At 46.0% G+C, this 19,545-nt stretch overlaps 1 protein-coding gene across 1 annotated transcript in view; it reads right to left on the bottom strand.

Annotated features, from left to right (window-relative positions):
- Nucleotides 1-19,545, bottom strand: part of LOC137357372 (vigilin-like) — a 91,404-nt gene that overhangs the window by 64,383 nt on the left and 7,476 nt on the right. Inside the window, exons 2-4 of the mRNA XM_068023655.1 lie at nt 10,925-11,006; nt 7,797-7,909; nt 6,283-6,431 (exon numbers count right to left, since the gene is read on the bottom strand). Coding sequence (XP_067879756.1) covers nt 6,283-6,431; nt 7,797-7,872 — 225 coding nt within the window. The 5' untranslated portion in view covers nt 7,873-7,909; nt 10,925-11,006. The remainder of the gene's footprint in view (nt 1-6,282; nt 6,432-7,796; nt 7,910-10,924; nt 11,007-19,545) is intronic.

Raw genomic sequence — 19,545 nt, 5'->3', positions numbered from 1 at the left:
ACAGAAAAATTTGCAACTGATAAACTGGTCTCTGTAAAAGTGATTGTGAAGCTGTCAGACTGTTGTAATAATCCCACTAGCTCATTAATCCCCTCTAAAGAAAGAAACCAACTGTCCTTACCTGGTCTGGGCCTAGATGTGACTCCAGTACCACACCAATGAGGTTAACTGCTCCTGCTGAAGTGGCCTCAGTTCTAGCAATAAAAACTGCTGTGGTCCTAAAGGAAGGTCCACCACCACCAGCACCTTTTCAGGGCAGCTTGGATGGGTAATGAATATTGGCCTTGCCAGCGATACCCACCTCCCAAGAGTGAAATCTTTAAAAAAAGCTTGCAGCCAACAGCGCCAATTTACTTCCCCCCTGGCTTGAGCAAGTTCACAGATCCTTTGCTGTAAGTTGGCTGGATGGTTAATTCCACGACTGTGCTGAATATCTGTGATACATGAAAAATCTTACTTGTCTACACAACCGTAAGTGTGGTTGTTGTGTTTCAATTACAAATGATGTCAGTATCATGCCAAGCCATGGAGGGATCTGGACTCAGAACCTCTGGGTTGCTAGCCCAGTGCCATAATCATTTCACTAACAGACCCCGTGTGAAATCCAGTCCATGAGCACTGGCTATCATCTCCCAACTCTCTTCACCGAGACACTATAGCCAAATAGCTATTGTCCACAGATTCATGAGCTCCAAAGAAGAAATGCAAGGGAGTTCTCCCTGGTATTCTGGGCTAATAGTTATCTCTCAATCAATATCTGAAGGCAGTTATCTGGTTATTAGCACACTGCTGTTTGTAAGAGCTTGCTGTATGCAAATTGGCTAGATTACAACACTTAAAGTAATTGATGAAGGGTTGGCAGACAGGAAACAAAGAGTAGGAATAAACGGATCTTTTTCCGAATGGCAGGCAGTGACTAGTGGGGTACCGCAGGGATCGGTGCTAGGACCCCAGCTATTCACAATATACATTAATGATTTCGATGACACAAAACTGGGTACCTGCCACGGTAACTCTGCTTCTCTCTCCACAGATGCAGACAGACCTGCTGAGTATTTTCAGCGCTTTGTTTTTTATTTCTTAAAGTAGTTCACTGGCTGTAAAGCACTTTGGGATGTCCTATGGCTGTGAAAGGCGCTATATAAATGCAAGTCCTTTATAATTATTTCAATAAATAAGGACGCACGGTGGAGATAGATTGTGAAGACATTGCACTGGGAACTAGGCAGACGCAAGAGAGGAAACTTCAGTGGAGCAATCAAAAGTTCTTGATTAAAAATAGCTGTGGGGACAAAAGTAAACTGGATTCTCAAACATTAAGACTGGTTGTAGTAGAATAACATGTCCAGCAATTCTACGACTGATTCCTTTAAGGGAAATGAAAACTCAAATCCCGGTAGCTCTTCCCTGACAACCATTAACAGCAAATGTCCAAAGCACAAATGATCAGGGGAAATGAGTCACTATCAGCACTGAATTCAACAATAAACAGGTTTTCCTGTTTGTTACTGGAAAGTTTATGTGAACCCAGCTACTTTGTGGACACTTATAAACCAAGACATAGATCACACAGGATGTGTCAGTCTTACGTCTCAGGCTGAACGAGTGCTTTTCCCGAACAGCTACTCACAATTTCCAACCAACAGTTCCCCTCAACTGGGATCTCACATCCTCTCGTTAAATCGCTACGCACGTCATCCCACAGTCTTCACTGGTGGATCTGCTGTGGCCTCGGTCTGGGGTCCAGAGCACAGCTGTGAAGTTCAGCTGCTAGCCTGATGTACTCTTTAAAAGCCACTCGTTTACATCGGTAAAACTAGCTAATTGTCGCGACCTAGAAACTGCTCAGCTCCATCAGAGGCCAGTTAAGGCTCACCACTTGCTTTTTCACCCTGTTTTTAAAGGAAAAGTTTTGCCCTGTAATAAGTATGATATCTGACATGTGACTTTTTGCGATGCACATGCACTGGATGCATGACTTTTATAGGTCCCACACGGCATTGCTTACGGTAAATCAGGTGGCATGTTGGTTTATAAAAAATGGGGGGTTATATCATGTAATATTGAATGTAAAGCTCTGATAGCAAGGAGATGCTGTGTTGTTTTAAGAACACTGAGCCTAATTGCTGTTAAGTAAGCACTGTGTGAGTCCATTTACCATTCAATGGCTGCAGGTACGAATCCTATCTGTATTTGTCTATTTCTCAACTGCTATTGATAACAACCACTTGCATTTATATAGCTCTTTTAATGCAGAAAAACATCCAAGGTACTTCACACAAGTATAATCAGGCAGAATTCAGCTCTAAGTCCAAGGAGGAGATATTAGGAGGGGTGACTTTGGTTGAAGATATGGCTCACCACCATTTTCTCAAGGGCAATTAGGGATGGGCATCAAATGCTGGCTTTGTCAGCGATGCTCACATCCCATGAAAGAATAAAATGCGTGTTAAGGAGGGTCTTAAAGGAGGAGAGGGAAGCGGACAGGCAGAGAATGTTAGGGAGGGAATTCCAGCGTTTAGGACCTAGATGACTGAAGGCATAACCACCAACGGTGGGGGTGAAGGGAATTTTGGGAGAAGGTCCACTGAGAGGCTGCAGATATTCTGACTCCTGTAGTTTATGCACCTGCTGAGTTTCTTTATACAGTCCAAAGTCTTTTTTTGCCCTCATACTTTTATTTAACACTGCGAAATGGAATTTTTAGTGGGCCACTTGGGGTGTGATGTAGAGGTGCGACAGATAGGAAGCGTGAGCTAGGCCTACCACTTTCACTACATTACTTGCAGTTACTCTACGGCACTAAGAGGGTACGTTATTTTCTCTTAGGATGTTAAGCAATGTTAGGCACTACTGGGCCCATGGTGTAAAATGCACTCTGAATCCAGCGATCCAAGTTCAAATCTCCGTGGACTCTGTTTTGGGTTGACCCTGGGTTCACTTCCAACAGGTGACAAGTTTGCAAATGTGTACCAAAAGGGAGCTTCTTGAGCATATCATGGGGATAGAGATATAAAGACATAAGAAATAGGAACAAGTGGGCTATTTGGCCCTTTGCGCCTGCTACGCCATTCAATGAGGCCGTGGTGGTACTTGTAACCCAACTCCACCTTTCCCCACTACACCCATATCCCTTAATTCCCTTCATACCCAAAAATATATCGATCTCTGTCTTGAATATACTCAATGACTGTGCATCCACAGCCCTCTGGGGTAGAAAATCCCAAAGATTCACAACCCTTTGAGTGAAGAGATTGGACCGGAGGGTGGGCACATGGAATCAGGACTACTCTATGTGGAGGATGAACACTAACATGGACTGGATGGGCCAAATGGCCTGTTCCTGGGCTGTAATTTCTGTGTAATTCTATGCAATTATCAGGGCCACTGACTGACAAGAAATAAGCCAAAGTGCATTTTAATTACAAGCTATTCCAGTAATTATACCTCAGTGCAAGAGTAAATAAACAGATGATGGCTTTAAGAAAGTTTATTCTTGTTTACAACTAGTTCGGTAGTGGCAGCAATTCCAGCATCTCTTACACAGTGAGATTGCTTGCAAAATAACATCCTCTCTGAATGGCCTGTCTTGCTTTCAATCATCAATTTAAAGTGATTGGCAAAAGAACCAGAGGCAAGGTGAGGAAAAGCATTTTTCTTTTAAGTGCAGCGAGCGGTTAGGATCTGGAATGCACTTGGAGGCAGATTCAATCAGGACTTTCAAAAAGGAATTGGATAATTATAAGAGAAAAAAAAATGCAGAGCTACGGAGAAAATACGGGGGAGTGGGACTAGCTAAGTTGCCCTCATAGAGAGCTGGCACAGCCATGACGGGCTGAATGGCCTCCTTCTGTGCTGTAACTATTCTAGAAACAGTTTCTCGAACTTGCCTCAGAAAACATTATTTGCTGCCGGTAAAAGCCCCAAAATGATTATGAGATGAAAGCCTAAGTAAAATGATTTGCGTTGTGACCAGCTGTCCCATAGAATCATGCAGCACAGAAGGAGGCCATTCGGCCCATCATATCTGTGCCGTCTCTTCGAGAGGGTTATCCAATTAGTCCCACTCCCCCCACTCTTTCCCCATAGCCCTGAAAATGTCACCTTTTCAAGCAGTCATCCAATTCCACCTTTGAAAGTTACTATTGAATCTGTTTTCACTCTATTTCAGGCAGCGCGTTCCAGATCACAACAATCCACTGCGTAAAAAAATACTGTCCTCATTTCTCCCCAGGTCTTAAATCTGTGTCCTCTTGCTACCTCCCAGTTAAAACTATTTCTCTCTATCTACTCCATTAAAACATATTAAAATTCTTTATTTTTAATGAAAAGCAGGACTTTTAAAATTTACCTCCGAAGGTAAAATGGAGAATAAATTTAACAAGGTTTAAGTTCTTTCCCTAAGATTTTAATGCCCAGAAACCAAAATATTAATTATTCCCTTAATAACTGCAGTTCTACAAACAAATAAATTTAGTAAATGTAACTATAATTAACTATAAGAATATAGATAGGTGACTTTTTTCTCTCTGTCTATCATTTTTTAGACTGACTCGATTTCTGAAGTTAAAAAACAATCAGTTTTTATTTGAAACATTAACTAAGGAACAGTTTCCCCATAGGTCCAATCCCCTGCCCTTTCCCCATACTATGTCTCCACTTTACTTTTAAAAGGATTTTATTTTCCCCTCTCCCTTTGGTGACGATTTTAAATTTATGTCATCTAGTTATCCAATTCTCGACCAGTGGAAATAGCTTTTCTCTGTTCACATTATCAATACTAATTCTGAATACCTCAGCTCTAGCGTAACCTGCTCTGTGCTAATGATAAGATCTCCAGTTCCTAGAGTTGCTCTTTGTAACTAAAGCCTCTTGGCTCTGATGTTATCTTAGTAAATCTCTTTTATACCCTCTCATGACATCCTCCCTAAAGTAGGGTGCCCATAACTGAACACAATAACCTAACTCTATCCATCCAATAATTTGTAAAGGTTTAGCGTTACCTTTTTCGAGTTTTATTCCTTGCACCCCTTTTTAAAACACACATGTGCTTGTTATTAGGAGATCACGGGATAGTGGACAGGAGCAGGAATCCAGCTGATTTTTTGTAATAGTCCCGCGGCACTGAGATCTTGGCGACATCAGTACAAATTGACAATCAAACCCAGGTCATTACAACTTGCATATACAAAAGCCTTTAGTGTGGAAAAAGGTCCCAAATTGTATCAAAAGGCATAGGGGACAAGTCAAAGAAGGGATGATCACAAGTTTATTTAAAGGAGTTAATTGTAAAGCAGGGGGCAATGGAGGGGCAGAGGGGATCAGGGAGGAAGTTCCAGAGCACAGGGCCAAGGAAGTTGAAGGCACCACTGTTAATGGTGGGGTGACAGGCAGCAGAAGGGGGAATGCACAAGAGGTCACTGTCAAAGGAATAGATAGTTCAGTGATGGGGGAACGGCAGATCCAGAGGAGGTTACAGACCCAGGGAAGGACAAAGCCACAAGAGAGTTAAATATGAGGGTGAAAATTTTAAACAGGGAGCATTGGTATATTGGAAGCCTACGAGTACAGGGGTGATGGATGAGTGGAATAGGATAGGAGTAGCAGAGGTTTGGATGAGTTTAAGGACAAAGCGAGGGCAGTCCCACAGAACTGGGCAATAGATGAGCAGCACTGAATGAGGCTGGTGTAGTCTGCAGAGAAGTCGAGGAGAATGATGCACCATGATCGTAGTGAAAGAGAATATCGCCTGTGGCTTTGGTTGGAGTATTTCTGGTTCTGTACGTACTAACATGCCCTGATAAGTGTCAGCTGTGGCTCAGTGGGGAGCACTCTCGCCTCTGAGTCAGGAAATCATGGCTTCACGTCCCACTCCAGAGACTTGAGCACAAAAATCCAGGCTGATGCTCCAGGTGCAGACGCTAAACTGAGGCCCCCAACTGCTCTCTCGGGGAAGCGTATAAGATCCCACAGCATAATTTTAAGGACGAGCAGGGGAGTTCTTCCCAGAGTCCGGGCCAATATTTATCCCTCAACCAACATCAAAAAAAAAAACCCAAACGATCTAGTCATTACCTCTTGCTCTTTGTGGGAGCTTGCTGTGCACAAAGGGGCTGCTACGTTTTCTATATTACCACAATTTAAAAAGTAGTTTCTTAACTGTGAAACATTTTGCAACGTCCCAAGGGCATCAAAGGTGGCCCAGAGATACAAATAAGTATTTCTTAAATAGATTCTCAGATCAATTTTGTTGTGTATATACCACAGAGAGCGTTCGCGTACCTGGGTGATTACTGAGGATTTGATTGGTCGGATTTTGCTCCACGCTCCAATTGGTTCACCAGACTTGTCCCCCGGCGCTCCCTTCTCAGGGAGGGGAGGAAAAGCCTCCAGGTAAGTGGGGATATAAGCTTCATCCTCAGGTACTCCACCTGCAAACACATAGCCAACATCAACACAAAGTGCGTCAGCATTATAAATAAGCACTATATCCAAAGGGAAGCTGAGTACGAGGAAGGGAATATTTCAATTTAAAGTACTCGCCTCCTCTGCTCCCTCCCTCCACAATGCAAGCATAGCAAATAAAAGCTCCTACCTCACATTAGGCATTTGTAGTTTCAATGTTTTGGTCACTCCTCACTTAAGGTCAGCACAGAGATCAAGGAATGAACCACTGGGCAGCAGCAGCAGCTTTTGGAATCACATTTCAGCATCCTTCCCTGTCCTGGCTGCCCCTGGTTGTGCCAAAGATCCTCTAACCAGGAAGGGCATAAGAGCAGTGTGGGCTGGCCTTGTCCTCTGATCTTCACTCGCACGGTCTCTCCCTCCCTTCCGAAGACAAGGTGGACATTCATGGGCCTTTCAGAACCTTTTAACCCTGTCCCGACATTCTTCCCTCCGCTTCTGGAGGGGTTAAAGGGTACAACTGGAAAATTGCCAGAAGCCCTCTGCTAACTGGCTAACTCTCCACTCCTTGTGTGTGAGCCGAGACAATGTGCGTTGGTAAGCTACTCGACTGCAGAGGCATCGCGGTCAGGCCCGATTCTGCCCTTGTCTGATACCCATGCTCGCATGCGTGGTCCAGCATGGATTACGGGAGAGCAATCAGCTTGCCAAGAAGGCCAGCTGATTCCTGTCCCTGCGCCCTCAACCCCTCAAAGAGCGCTGATCAGTGGAGATCGACAAATTCACCACAGACTAGGTGTGGAACCTGGGGCCTTCAGCTGCGTGCGGCATCAGCCATCGCTCAGGGGAGCAGCACTTTTGCATCTGAGACAGAAGGCTGTGGATACTAGGCTCACTCCAGAGACCAGAGCACAAAGTCCAGACTGACGCTCCAAGTGCAGTACCGAGGGAATGCTGCACTGTCGCAGGTGCTGACCTCCGGATGTGACAACCAAACCGGGGCCCCCTCTGCTCTCTCAGGTGGATGTAAACGATCCTGCGCCTGTGACATTATCGCACTGCTCTCTGTGGGAGCTTGCTGTGTGCAAATTGGCTGCCATGTTTCCTACAACAGTGACTACACTTCAAAAAGTACTCCACTAGCGTAAAGCACTATTGGACGTCCTGAGGCTGTGAAAGATGCAATAATTAATGCATGGCTTTTCTTTCTGTAATGACTTAGTGCCTTTACTACTAGGTCAAAGGGGCTATGTCCTCAGGCTCAGATGTTTGCTGCACCTATCCGTTCACAGAAAATCAGGATGATGGAAAAGTCACTTTGCTTTACCTCAGACATCGACCTTTCTCATGGTCTTGCTAAAGATGGCAGCCACCCTTACGGCAACACTGACCTCTGGTCTCCTGGTCTCCTAAGCCGCTGCGATGCTCAGCAAAGCTCTCCGGTGTAAGCACAGCTACCGAGCTCATGGTTCCAAACCCAGATTTGACAGATTCCGATATTCCACTGAAACGACAACGAAAGATGGTGACGTCAGCATCGGCTCGCCAAGACCGCACAACCGGGGAACGGCAGCACTGCCGCGCAACACACTGGAGCCCTGCGCCAAGGAGCGGGAAGGGAATGGCTTTCACATGTTACACTCCAGCACAGAAACAGACCATTCAGCCCATCTGCTCCGTGCTGGTGTTTATGCTCCACATGAGCCTCCTTCCACCCCTCTTCACCTCACCCTATCAACTTAACCTTCTATTCCTTTCTCCCTCATGCATTTATCTAGCTTCCCCTTAAATACATCGACTTTATTAACATCAACTACTCCGTGCGGTAGCAAGTTCCACATTCTCACCGTTCTCTAGGCAAAGAAGTCTCTTCTTAATTCCCTATTGGATTTATTGGTGCCGCATGGAAGATGGCAGGATCCCCAAGGACACATGTACAGCGAGCTCGCCACTGGTATCAGACCTACCGGCCGTCCATGTCTCCGCTTTAAAGACGTCTGCAAACGCGACATGAAGTCCTGTGACAATGATCACAAGTCGTGGGAGTCAGTTGCCAGCAATCGCCAGAGCTGGCGGGCAGCCATAAAGGCGGGGCTAAAGTGTGGCGAGTTGAAGAGACTTAGCAGTTGGCAGGAAAAAAGACAGAAGCGCAAGGGGAGAGCCAACTGTGTAACAGCCCCGACAACCAATTTTTTCTGCCGCACCTGTGGAAGAGTCTGTCACTCTAGTATTGGCCTTTATAGCCGCTCCAGGCACTGCTCCACAAACCACTGACTACCTCCAGGCGCTTACCCATTGTTTCCCGAGAAAAGGAGGCCAAAGAAGAAGAAGAAGAATCATATTTATCACCTCTACTTTTTGTCTTTCCCATAAATGGAAACATCTCTATGTTTACCCGATGTAACTCCATCATTTTAAAGACCTCTATTAGGACACCCCTCAGCCTTCTCTTTCCTGGAGAAAAGGACCCCAGCCTATTTAGCTTTCTCTGATAAGTATAACTTCTCAGTTCTGGCATCATACTTGTGAATCTTTTTTTGCACCTTCTCTAGGGCCGCTATACCCTTTTTGGAATATGGGCAGCAGAGCTGTGCACAGTGACCCAAGCATGGTCTAACCGAAGTTCGATACAAGTTTAACTGACATCTCTGCTTTCCAGTTCTATCCCTCTAGGAATGGGCCCCAGTGCTTTGCTCCCGTTTTTTTAATGCTCTTATTAACCTTTTTTTAAAGGTCTGTTGGCACCCCATGCAACTCTTCCGTGTGGAAGATGCCTGGTTTTGGCCATGCTGTCGGAAAGATGCCGTGTGTCAGTCATCGTGGGTACCTATTAGCAACCGCTTACAGGGTGGGCATCAGCAAAGGTCCGGGCACAGCATTTCTCATGGTGGGTCTGAGGTTTACATTCTTCAGTAGAGAACGTGTAGCTGCCAAAAGGACATTTTGTGAGGGATCATTGATGGGAGGACAGTTATTTACTACACGTTAACCCTTTAGTGCACCTGTCAGCATAGTTTCAACTTCCTGATCAACTCCAAGCTTTCAATGCCAGCCTTGTCTCAGTGGGCTGTGCTCTTGTTTCTCAGTCTAAAGGTTGTGGGTTCAAACCCAACTCCAGAGACTTGAGCACATAATCTAAGGAGGTATGGAGGTTTGATCAGTAAGTTCACAGATGACATGAAAATTGGTGGTGTCGTAAATAGCGAGGAGGAAAGCCTTAGATTACAGGACAATATAGGTGGGCTGGGAAGATGGACGGAGCTGCGGCAAATGGAACTTAATCCTGAGAAGTGTGAGGTGATGCATTTTGGAAGGACTAACAAGGTAAGGGAATATACAATGGATGGTAGGACCCTAGGAAGTACAGAAGGTCAGAGGGACTTTGGTGTACTTGTCCATAGATCACTGAAGGCAGCAGCACAGGTAGATAAGGTGGTTAGGAAGGCATATGGGATACTTGCCTTTATTAGCCGAGGCATAGAATAGAAGAGCAGGGAGGTCATGATGAGCTGTATAAAACGCGAGTTAGGCCAGAGCTGGGGTACTGTGTACAGTTCTGGGCACCACACTATAGGAAGGATGTGACTGCACTGGAGAGGGTGCAGAGGATATTCACCAGGATGTTGCCTGGGCTGGAGCATTTCAGCTATGAAGAGAGAATGAAAAGGCTAGGGTTGTTTTCCTTAGAGCAGAGAAGGCTGAGGGGGAAATGATTGAGGTATACAAAATTATGAGGGGCATTGATAGGTTAGATAGGAAGAAACTTTTTCCCCTGAGCAGAGGGGTCAATAACCAGGGGGCATAGATTTAAGGTAAGGGGCAGGAGGTGGTTTAGAGGGGATTTGAGGAAAAAAAATTTCACCCAGAGGGTGGTTGGAATCTGGAACGTACTGCCTAAAGAGGTGGTTGAGGCAGGAACCCTCACAACATTTAAGAAGTTTTTAGATGAGCACTTGAAACGCCATAGCATACAGGGCTACGGGGCAACTGCTGGAAAATGGGATTAGAATAGTTAGGTGCTTGATGGCCAGCACAGACACGATGGGCCGATGGGTCTGTTTCCGTGCTGTATAACTCTACGACTCTATGACACTTCCAGTGCAGTGCTGAGGGAGTGCTGCACTGGCAGAAATGCAATCTTTTGGATGAGATGTTAAACTGAGGCTGCTGACTGCCCTCTCAGGTGGATGTAAAAGATCGCATGGTGCTATTCTAAGAAGGGCAGGGTAATTCTCCTCGATGTCCTGGGCCAAGATTCAAGTGTCAACCAACATCATTAACAAAAAAGATTATCTGGTCATTATCACATTGCTGATTCTGGGAGCTTGCTGTGTGACAATTGGCAACCATGTTATAAATTATAAAAGTGACTGCACCTCAAAATTACTTTGCCAGCTGTAAAGCACTTTGGGACGTCCTGAAAAATAAATGCAAATCTTCCTTTCTTTCACTGCATCACCCACCCTTACTAAATCAGTTTCAGTTTGTCTATACAGTCCACAGCATCGACCAAACCCACCTGCAAAATGGTCTAAAGCCAGATAAGTCCGTCCTGAACAAGGCTACCGGTGTCGCTTCAGTGTGACTTTATGTCTTTGGTCCTGAAGAGAAAGGAAAAGCAGATGGTTTTAGTATCACAACTCTTTGTTGCCTTGCTAAAGAGACAGCTGTGCTTTTTTTTATTTGTTCATGGGATGTGGGCGTCACTGGCAAGACCATTTATTGCCCATCCCTAATTGCCCTTGAGCAGGTGGTGGTGAGCTGCCTGCTTGAACCGCTGCAGTCCATAGGGTGTAGGTACACCCACAGTGCTGTTAGGAAGGGAGTTCCAGGATTTTGACTCAGCGACAGTGAAGGAACAGCGATATATTTGCAAATCAAAATGGTGCGTGACTTGGAGGGGAACTTGCAGCTGGTGGTGTTCCCATGCGTCTGCTGCCCTTGTCCTTCTAGGTGGTAGAGGTCACGGGTTTGGAAGGTGCTGTCGAAGGAGCCTTGCTGAGTTGCTGCAGTGCATCTTGTAGATGGTACACACTGCTGCCACTGTGATGGAGGGAGTGAATGTTGAAGGTGGTGAATGGGGTCCCATAGGTGTGGATACATGAAATGGTACTGGAGCAACAAGGTGAAAAATCACAGAACTAAACTTTTCAGAAAGCCACTGAGTTGCAAAAACTGACATTTATAAAGCGCCTCCCTCGTAGTAACAATCGACAAGACTTCTCTGAATGGGATTGAAGTATATGTGCTCGATTTTTGGAAAAGGCTCTGCACCTCAAACCTTAACAAGTGCAGGTTTCGAGGTGATGTTTCTAAGCAGGATAGTCATGGCAGGACTTTCTCCTGAAGGGATGATCCATTTGCCTCTACGACGTGAAGACTTCTGTCAGTGCGATTCTGTTACAGCTCCTGCTAATGTCCAACAGCAGACTAGAGCCTAAACCATGCATTGTCTGGTTCCAAACCAGACGGAGCAGAGAACTGGAACAGGAGCAGCCCATTCAGCCCCTCGAGGCGATTCGGTCATTCAGTTAGACCATGGCTGATCTGCAGCCTATCTCTATCGACCTGCCTTGGATCCATAACCCTTAATACACTAGCCTAACAAAAATCTATTATCTCATCTTGAGTCTTGAAAGCTCTGATGATCCCCTCAGCAACCGCACCGCATGCAGAGGAGAGAATTCCAGGTTTCCACGACACTTTAGTCCCTGTTCGAACGACGGTGAAGTGACCCATTCCAGGAAGCTGCAGCCACAGAGGTAGAGGAACAACATCTGGTCTCATGGGTGGGCAGATGAGGCCAAACTCCACCTCCCACTCCCGAATCACTAACCCAAGCACCCCCCCCACCCCGATCCGGATGACCATCCACTGAGCCCTGCTGCAAAGTCTGGCTAACCAGATAAGCAGGTGAGGACAAGGTCAGGGCCGAGCCCCGCTGTGACCACCCCCGTGGCGTGCTGACGCCAGCTGTCTCTGGTTAACGCAAGGAAGAACCATTTGACCAAGGTGGCCAGGACATGTGGGGAATGTATTAGTTCCAAGAATCAGCAGCTTTCGGGCGGGAAACATGAAATCTAAGATACAGGGAGCCACGCGAAGGTACTAACCATGAATAGGCAAGGTCACCCAAGGTTTTCATCAAGCTAATCTTATCCTAAAGCTCACTCAGTCATACACTTATGACGTCACGCGTGACAAGCGGGGTTATTATTACATCATTCCATTTACAGCTGTGTCTCTGTGACCTCATCAAACTGCATCAGAAAGACTGGAGACGGCAAATGGAAGAGAGAGAGGGGGTAACAGCAAACATAACACCAGAGACAAGAGCAGGCCTTCAAATCACAAGATATTAGGAGTAGCAGATGGTGCTAAAGTTACTTATCCAAGAGATTTTTTTTTAATATTAAAAAAGCACTAGCCTGACCACACATACACAGACACACACACATACATACACACACAGACACGTGCACACACGCACACCCCCCCTACACTCACACATACACCCACACACTCACACACATACACACAGACACACACGCACACAACCTCACAAACAAACACATCCACACACACGTCAATCTGTGATTCATTGTTCTGCTGTGAGACAGAAATTCCTGGCTCCAGGTCAGAAGAAAAGAAACAGTATAAAATGCCCGTCTTTCGTCAGAGTCATTTACAGCAAGAAGGTGACCGTTCTGACCATCGAGGCCGTGCCAGCTCTCCACGGAGCTATCCAGTCAGTCTCACTCCCCCGCTCGAACCCTGCAATCCTGCAAGTCTATTTCTCTCAAGTCCTATCTCTTTTAAATGCTTTTGACACTTGGAAGTAGATATTGTGGTGAGTGCTCTCAAATAATATGCAGATATATTAGACAACATGTTTCCCAACCAAAAGGGAACCCATTAGATTATTATAACCAAGTGGGTTTTTGGTTTAAAAGCTCATCATTTTCAGCAAATCAATTTTGAATTTTTATATATTTTGAAGAAACCTACCTTGAAGTTAAAAGCCTAGGACTATAGAAAGATCGATGATTGTCCAAAAGGTAGTATTGAATTAAATATTAAATCCTACAGATTTAGTTTACAGAGCTGAAGCCCGTCATTATTCCGAACAGTAATGTGCTACTCACTGAGTCCTACTGTGTGCTCAAATGGTTTTACAGACAACTACAGATTAAGGCGTCTCTCTAAGTGAAATCTCTTACCATCTCATCTGCATCTTATCTGCTCACCAGCAATTCCACAAATTATAATTTGTTCACGAGATAAAACCGCTGTAACATCCTTCCAGTCGTGTTGCACCAGTATCTCAGCGGGTAGCACTCTTGTCGCTGGATCAGAGGCCTTGTGCGTTCAAGTCCCACTCCCAAGACTGGAGCGCAAAATCCAGGCTGACACTCCCAGTGCTGCAGTTACGCCGAGGCCTCGCCTGCCCTCTTAGGTGGGCATAAAAGGTCCCCTATCTCAACAAGCAGGGGAGTTCTGCCCCAGTGTACTGGGCCAATGTTCAACCCTTAACTAACATCATTAAAAAAGATTATCAGGCCATTTATCTCATTGCTGTTGGTGGGATCTTGCTGTGTGCAAATTGGCTGCCCCATTTCCTACCACAGCACTGACCACACTTCAAAAGCGCATTGGCGATTAACTACTTTGGAGCGTCCTGAGATTGTGAAAGGTGTTATATAAATGCAAGGCTTTCTCGCTCTCTTTCTCCTCTGCAGCTGCTTCTCCAGGAGACTCCTGGCATCTTGAGAGGCCATATCTGCACCTTGTCTGCTTTCCAGCACTGTCTCTGAAGGCGGGAGTTGCCCTTAGTGCTAGCTCTCTAATATAAAGGAGCCGAGATGGGAGTTAGTGAGGGCTGCAGTTGGGGAATTATTGAAAGTAATTCAAGAGGTTCACGTGGGACATGAAGTGGGACCTGAGCAATACATTTGATGCCTGGAGATATCTTAATGGCGAGAATGTTTAATCAGATGCACTTCAAGCTCCAGCTAATATTTCTCTCCATGAAACCTATTAGAATTTTAAGTTAAGACGGTTCTGTCGGTACTCTGATTAATTAAATGTTTTTTTTTAAGTGGAAACTATTTGGTGAGTGTGATCGTCATCATAACATGAGTGATGGCTGCACTGAAACAGGTTCCACTTTTGGCACCTGTATTTGCTAATCTCCACCGTAAATCCATTTGCCGCTCAGCTGCATTTTTCTGAAAGCAGGTTTGACAAAAGGTTAATTTTTTATTCAGTTTTCTCGCAAACGCAAATTCACAAAGGCTCGGCGAGATTACCCAGCGTGTTCCCAGGACCAGCCAAGCCGTACGATGAAGAATTTACCCGGGTTCCGTCCCCCGTCGGTGCTGAGGTGATTGGTCTCACCTAGGGCACTCTTTCAAAGACGAGCAGGGGAGTTCTCCTCGAGTGTCCCGGTCAATATTTATCCCTCAACCAACCTCACAATGACCTGGTCATTATCACATTACCGTTCGTGGGAGCTTTCTGTGTGCAAATTGGTTGCTGCGCTTCCTACATTACAACAGCGTCTTACACTGTTACATTCAAAGACATTACCAGCGCTGAATATCCCACCGTTAAACTTAACTGGATCAGTTATATAAATACTGTGGCGACAACAGCTGGTCAGAGGCTGGGAATTCTGTAGTGAGTAACTTACCTCCTGACTCCCCAATGCCTGTCCACCATCCACAAAGCACAAGTCCAGAATGTGAGGGAATACTCTCCACTTGCCTGGATGTGTGTGTTTCCAACAATAAGCTCAACACCATCCAGGACAAAGCAGCCCGCTTGATCGGCACCCCATCCACCACCTTAAACATTCACTCCCTCCACCACTGATACACAGTGGCAGCAGTGTGTACCATCTACAAGATGCACTGCAGCAACTCACCAAGGCCCCTTAGATAACACCTTCTAAACCCACGACCTCTACCACTTAGAAGGACAAGGGCAGCAAACACATGGGAACACCATCACCATCAAGTCACAGACCATTTTGATTTGCAAATATATCGCCATTCCTTCACTGTCGCTGAGTCAAATTCCTGGAACTCCCTCCCTAACCGCAGTGTGGGTGCACCTACCCCACATGGACTGCAGCAGTTCAAGAAGGCAGCTCACCGCCACCTTCTCAAGGGCAATTAGGGATGGGCAATAAATGGCCTTGCCAGTGACACCCACATCCCAAAAGCAAATTTTAAAAAAACTATTGGGGTTCTTCATTGACTGTAAAGCTCTTTCACACAATCACAGAATTGTTACAGTGCAGAAGGAGGCCATTTGGCCCATCATGTCTGCACCAGCTTGGGTCCTGAGGTTGTGAAAGGCGCTATATAAATGCAAGTTCCACGTTAATGCATAGGTTGGGGTGCGGGGTGGGGATGGAGAAAGATAACGAGAATTCTCACATCTTAACGGCTATCCATTATCCCCCGCTGGAAGTATACGTGAAGACAGCCTGCGGCTCAGCTGTAAGGTTAAAGAGGCCGCCAGCATTCACAATAACAGCCACTTGAGAGCCTGGTACCAAACAGATGCCTAAAGGTGCCAGTGTCCTCAGGGGAAATAAGGAGCAAGCTGGTTGGAAATAAACAACTTACAATTTAATGCAGCAAAATGTCCCGAGGAGCTTCACAGGAGCGATTCTCAGACAAAGTTTCACACCGAGCCACATAAGGAGAACCTGGGTCATAGGCACAGATTTTAAGGACATCTTGAAGGAGGGAAGAGAGAGTCGGAGAGCTTTAGGAAAGGAATCCCAGAGCTTAGGGAAATGAAATGGGAAGTTCAGACCCCTTGAACTTTACAGCCACTGTCTAAAGACAGAAATGCATTGTGCCAAGTTTACTAGACTCTCAATAATCCAACAATATGGATTCAAATTTAAAAACACTGGGCTTACCACAGAGAATTTGTACTGACAATATCTGGCTGAATTTAACTGGCAACTTCCAAGGATGAATCATGCTTGGTAAGGAAAGGCTGATACACACCAGGTAACAGAAACACATTTCCTTTAGTCATCTCCTATTATAATATTAGATCATGGAATGAACAGCACAGAAAGAGGCTATTCAGCCCATCATGCCTGTGCTGGCTCTTTGGTCGAGCTATCCAATTAATCCCACTCCCCTGCTCTTTCTGCTGCATAGCTCTGCAACTTTCCCCTTCGAGTATTTATCCAATTCTCGGCTAAAAGTTATGATTGAATCTGCTTCCATCGCCCTTTCAGGCAGCGCGATCCAGATCACAACAGCTCGCTGCGTAAATCGTTTCTTCTCCTCTCTGGTTCTATTGCCAATTATCTTTAATCTGCTGGTCCTCTGGTCACTGACCCTCCTGCCAGCGGAAACAGCTTCTCTCTACTTACTCTATCGAAACCCTTCATCATTCTGCACACCTCTATCAAATCTTCCCTTAAGCTTCTTTGCTCTAGGAAGCTTCTCTTGCTTCTCCACATAACTTAAGTCCCTCGGCCATTCAACATATAATATTAGGTAACAATTCAATCAATCCTCCCTTCTGCCAGCATCACCAGTCACTGCATAACATATGATAGGAGCCCAACTTAAGACAAGACAGTAGAATATTGCACCAATCCGCAGCTCTTAACACCCCCTCCCCACCGTCCCCGCACCCCCCCCCCCCCCCCGGACAACAAGATGCACCCACCATCAGAGGCACACCTGTAACCCCCAGCACTGCACCTTCGCATTGCACAGCTCTCCCCCGACACAGCACAAGGACCAAAATCCACAGATGTGCTGCTGAGTGCTTGGCCACGGATCAAATGGACACAACATAAAAACCTTATCTGCCCATCGCTGTATCATAGGCGACGCACTGAGAGCCTCGGGTGTCGGGTGCTGTTCCTTTGTGCCACGTTCCAACAAACCTGTGCACATATCACTAATGCCCTCATTCCTCAGGGAAGTCAGTGCCATCAATAACAACAGCTGAAAAACAGCCCCAACCACCGCACCAACCCCCAACCTCTGGAAATGTGGGAACATGTTTAATAACTGAGGAGCATTTTTCTCATTAAACCTATTGCTTCCCCTGAGACACAAACAAGCCCTCGCTGCTTTCCAAGTTAATGGGGTATGCAGGAAAGCCAGGAATCACAGCTCTGATATATCTGAGACGGGGCTGAAGAATCAGCTCGCCAGTGGCCACAAAAACAATGACTGACTTCCCCTACCTCTATGGTTGGCATGCTCCTGTCTAGCGATAACTGAGCAACACAGACCACTCAAAGTTCCTGGCACCAAGTTGCCTGATATCAGCCAGGGCTTGGGAGTACTGTAATTGGCCTCAGTGCCAGGAGAGAGATTAAGACAGAGTGCCTGTTCCTCATCGCTACCTACTGAACCAAGTTCCAGCGAGAGACTTGGGGGAGAGAAATGGGGGGAAACATTTGTGTTTAAAAAAAAAATTGGCCCAGGAAAGATATTTATTACCTCTCACTTGCGCTAATCTTGTGACTACTGCTGCTAACCAACGTGGGTGTTCACGCAAAGTCTTTATCTCAGGTGGGGAAGGAGCTGGGAGACAAACGGGTGGAAGTGATGCTTCAGTTGCACGGGAGCTTGCTCAGACCCCATCCCTGGAGTAACTGTGCTCAGTTCCAGGCTCTGCACCTCAGGAAGGATACATCAGCCTGGGAGGGGGTTCAGCACAGATTCCCCTGAATGACACCGGGGCTTTGGAGGGTTAAATTGTGAGGGTGAATAACATAAATTTGGCCTGCATTCCTTTGCAGAGGATTCGATATGGGCCGTTAGAGAGAAACTATTTTCGCTGGTCGGGGAATCAAGACTGAAGCCTTAAAAATTAGAGGCAGGCCATTCAGGAGTGAAATCAGGAAGCACTTCTGCACACACAGGGTAGTGGAAATCTGGAACTCTCTTCCCCAGCACAATGAGTGCAGATTCACAGGTACAGGAGGAAATCGGCAGTCCCCAAACCTGTTCCACCATTCAATTAGATCATGGCAGTTCTTGGCACATACCTGCCTCGTTCCGTAACCTAACAAAAATCTTATCAATCTCACTGTGAAATTTTCAATTGGCCCCCAGCGTCCACAGCTTTCTGGGGGGAGAGAGTTCCAGATTTCCCCCCCCCCCCCCTCCTTTATTGATGCTAGGACTACAACTGGAGCTTTCAAGACCATTAGCAGATATTTGATGGATGAGGATATTGACAGATGTGCAGCAGAGGTGAAAAAAAATGGAGTTGAGGTACAGACCGGCCATAATGTAACTGAATAGTGAATCTGGCTGGAAGGGCTGAATGGCCTCCTTTTCTTAAGATCTGCAAATGCCTCCATTTACCAACCAAGTTTGTTTTTAGATGGCTGTTGTTGCTGATGAGCCTGCATTTGCCCATTCACACCTCCTCTCGACGCATCTTTTCTTCACTCGTCCCATTACCACTCCCCTTTGCCTTGCATCATCATCCCTTTTGCCATTCAATCTCTCAGTGTTTTCCACCCCATCACAGGCCTTCCCTTTTGTTCTTTCCCTCCCTTCCCTTCTCTCCCTGCCCTGCTTAAAACCTGGCACACCTGTAACTTTTTCCAAAAATCTATCCACCATCAGTTTTGAAATTTCTAATTAACCCCCAGCCTCGACAGCTTTTGGGGGGGAGAGGGGGGGGGGGGGAAAAGAGCGTTCCGGATTTCCACTCCCCTTTGTGTGAAGAAGTGCTTCCTACTTGCACAGAGCTGGCACAGACACAATGGGCTGAATGGCCTCCTTCTGTGCTGTAACCATTCTATGATTCTATCAGCTCTGTATGGCCTGGCTCTAAATTTAAGGTTCTGGACTCTACCCACCAGAGGAAACTGGGTCTATCCAGCCTATCAACTCCTTTAATCACCTTAAACACCTTAATTAGATCACCCCGTAATCTTACACACTCAAAGGAGTACAATCTGTCCTTATAATTTCACCCTTTAAACCTCCATGCGCTCCAAGCCTTCAAAGGAAGCAAGACCAGTTCCTGAGCGTGGCGAACATATCTACAACCAGAAGGTAGGTGAGCCACTGCAAGTCTAAAGGAAGCAAATGAAATAAATGGGGATAAGGGCAGCGAGGTGGAGTT

Source organism: Heterodontus francisci, chromosome 48, assembly GCF_036365525.1.
Source record: "Heterodontus francisci isolate sHetFra1 chromosome 48, sHetFra1.hap1, whole genome shotgun sequence".
Taxonomy (NCBI): domain Eukaryota; kingdom Metazoa; phylum Chordata; class Chondrichthyes; order Heterodontiformes; family Heterodontidae; genus Heterodontus; species Heterodontus francisci.
This window is presented reverse-complemented; position numbering and strand designations above follow the sequence as displayed.